At 38.4% G+C, this 2266-nt stretch overlaps 1 protein-coding gene across 1 annotated transcript in view; it reads left to right on the top strand.

Moving 5' to 3' along the window:
- Window positions 1-2266, top strand: part of si:ch211-14c7.2 (uncharacterized) — a gene marked incomplete at its 5' end in the record, with an annotated part of 13660 nt that overhangs the window by 7970 nt on the left and 3424 nt on the right. The window contains 1 exon segment of the mRNA XM_014015957.1: window positions 502-616. Coding sequence (XP_013871411.1) covers window positions 502-616 — 115 coding nt within the window.

The following is a 2266-nucleotide window of genomic DNA, read 5'->3' as shown; positions in this document are numbered from 1 at the left end:
TATTTATTTATTTATTTATTTATTTATTTATTTATTTATTTATTTATTGGTCCATTATATATTTCTGCTTTTATTTCTAATAATGTCATGTTCAGTCCTCCACATATAGCAAGCTCAGCTACTGTGTGAACAAACAAAAGACTGGAAGTGTGGCTGTGGAGTATTTTAATTTAATTTAGAAATATGAAACAGTGCCACCAAGTGGTTGATATGAGGAACTGTAATGAGTTAAAACAATTTAAAAAATGTTTGTGTGTTTATGTTTATAAAACCAACATCCAGTGGAGTAACTTCACATATTTCATGCCTAAATGCGCGTAGAACAGTTATATTCTTGTTTACACTTTTGTAATTTTCAAAAGTTAATCTAGGAGCTGCAAAAACACTTCCACCTGAAGTCATCCGTGTGCTACTGGTTGCCCACCCCTGCCATGAAAACTTTAAAAACCAGAACTGGCCTTCTGTTATTCTCCTGTTTGTCATTGCTGTTTGACTCTGCAGGCTCCTGAATCACTTCCATGACTTGAACAAAATGATCGGCCGCAGCTACAAGAGAGCCAGCAGGACGTCTCGTGACCTTCTGCTGAAGACTTTCCATCTGCAGCAGCCGCTCGTGGTGAGTTACAGACAGGAACCTCCGACACACTGACCTGTTTCTGCACTCTGCCTCAGCTAACAGAGCATTTTAAAGATTTAAATCAGCGTTAAATGTTCTTTTTAGTGGTGGAATAAAAGCACCAGGTACTTAGAGCTTCAGCTACAAATTTATTTCAACCCTGAAGCAGCTGAAACTCATCCAGAACACGAGGCAGAATGAGTTCATTCAGCTGCTGAGACGTGAAAAAGTGCACAGCTGGTGAGAAATTGGGAGGAATCAGGTCAGAAAACTACAGAACTTCTGCGGAAGATGCTAATTTACAGCTTTGTTTTCTGCAAACTGTTAAAAATGTCTGACGATTAGTGTTGTTTTGCTTTCAGCTGCTCCTTTCGCAGAGCAAACTTGCACAAAATGTTTTACACTGATCTCAAACCTGCAGCCTCAGGATTATGAGACTGCAGCACCAACCGCTGAGCTACTGCAGCGTTTCAAGACGTTAACACAAAACTACATTAACGTGTTATTGTGTTAACGCAGCCGACAATTAATGGCGATAAGTTCTTTAGCGCGCATTAACGCAGTTTCTTCATATTTCTCCGTCTGATCTCTGTTCTCTGTGCTGCCTGTGAAAACGCACACACACAGACACACAAACCCAGTGGTCGCAGCGTGGAGGCGGGATCTTGATCACTATTGGCTTTAGATAATCTTCATCGTGCATCTCATCCAATGAGAGCCTTTGTTGTTGAGCGTGCAGCCGCTCACGTGAATCCAAGCAGCAGCTGAGGAGGAAACATGCCTGAAGCTGCCAGATCCTTCAGGGCATTTTTTATTTTAAAACTTTTCCCAACGGTGGGCTGGGAGGAAGTAAAGTTATCTGTAAGTGCTGCAACGCTAAACTGTCTCACCACCGGAGCAGTTTGAGCCTGAAACGTCACTTCAGTTTAAAACCAGGTAAACAAACAGAGGGAGGTTCTGCTGACCAGCGTGTGGGAGAAAAAGGAAAAAGTAAGACCGGCTTGATTTGCCTTATTTGTTTAAAGTTTTTAAAAATGTATTGCCCCCTTTTTTAAAAAAATAAAACTGTTCCTAAAATGCTCTAAACATATTTGAGTCTGTTCAGTTTTGTGCAGCATAATGAAAATAAATCAAAAATTCAAGATTTTTTTTGTAATTCAAAAATGAGTATTATGATGATGTCAGGAAAAGAATACAACAAGCAAAAAGAAGTTAAAAGGAAGAAAAAGAAAACTGTACATTGTGAGTCACACATGTATTGCAACATTCAAAGGTATACACTCAGCCATAGTAGAGTGATCCTTTCTAAAAAAATTTTTTTGAGATTAATCGTGATAAATTGCAAAAATATCTTGAGATTAATCGCAATTAAAATTTTATATCTATACAAAACACTACAAAAAATATATAAGCAGTAAAATAATCTGAATCAGAATGCCTTTCTTTACTGTCATTGTACAAAAACAAATCATACTATATTGGGGGGACAGGTGTCTGAGGCTGCAGTTTAAATAAAGACGTTCTGTCATGATTCTCCAAAATTTTATACATTTTCATACATGTCAACCTCTTCGGACGTTTACCTGTATAAAAAGCCTCAAAAGTCCGTAAATTTTGCTAAAAATCCGTAAACTTGCACCCGCGGGGGGG

This window comes from Austrofundulus limnaeus, unplaced genomic scaffold (genome assembly GCF_001266775.1).
Source record: "Austrofundulus limnaeus strain Quisiro unplaced genomic scaffold, Austrofundulus_limnaeus-1.0 Scaffold136, whole genome shotgun sequence".
Classification (NCBI taxonomy): domain Eukaryota; kingdom Metazoa; phylum Chordata; class Actinopteri; order Cyprinodontiformes; family Rivulidae; genus Austrofundulus; species Austrofundulus limnaeus.
The sequence above is the reverse complement of the archived record's forward strand: the minus strand, read 5'-3'. Positions and strand labels throughout refer to the sequence as shown.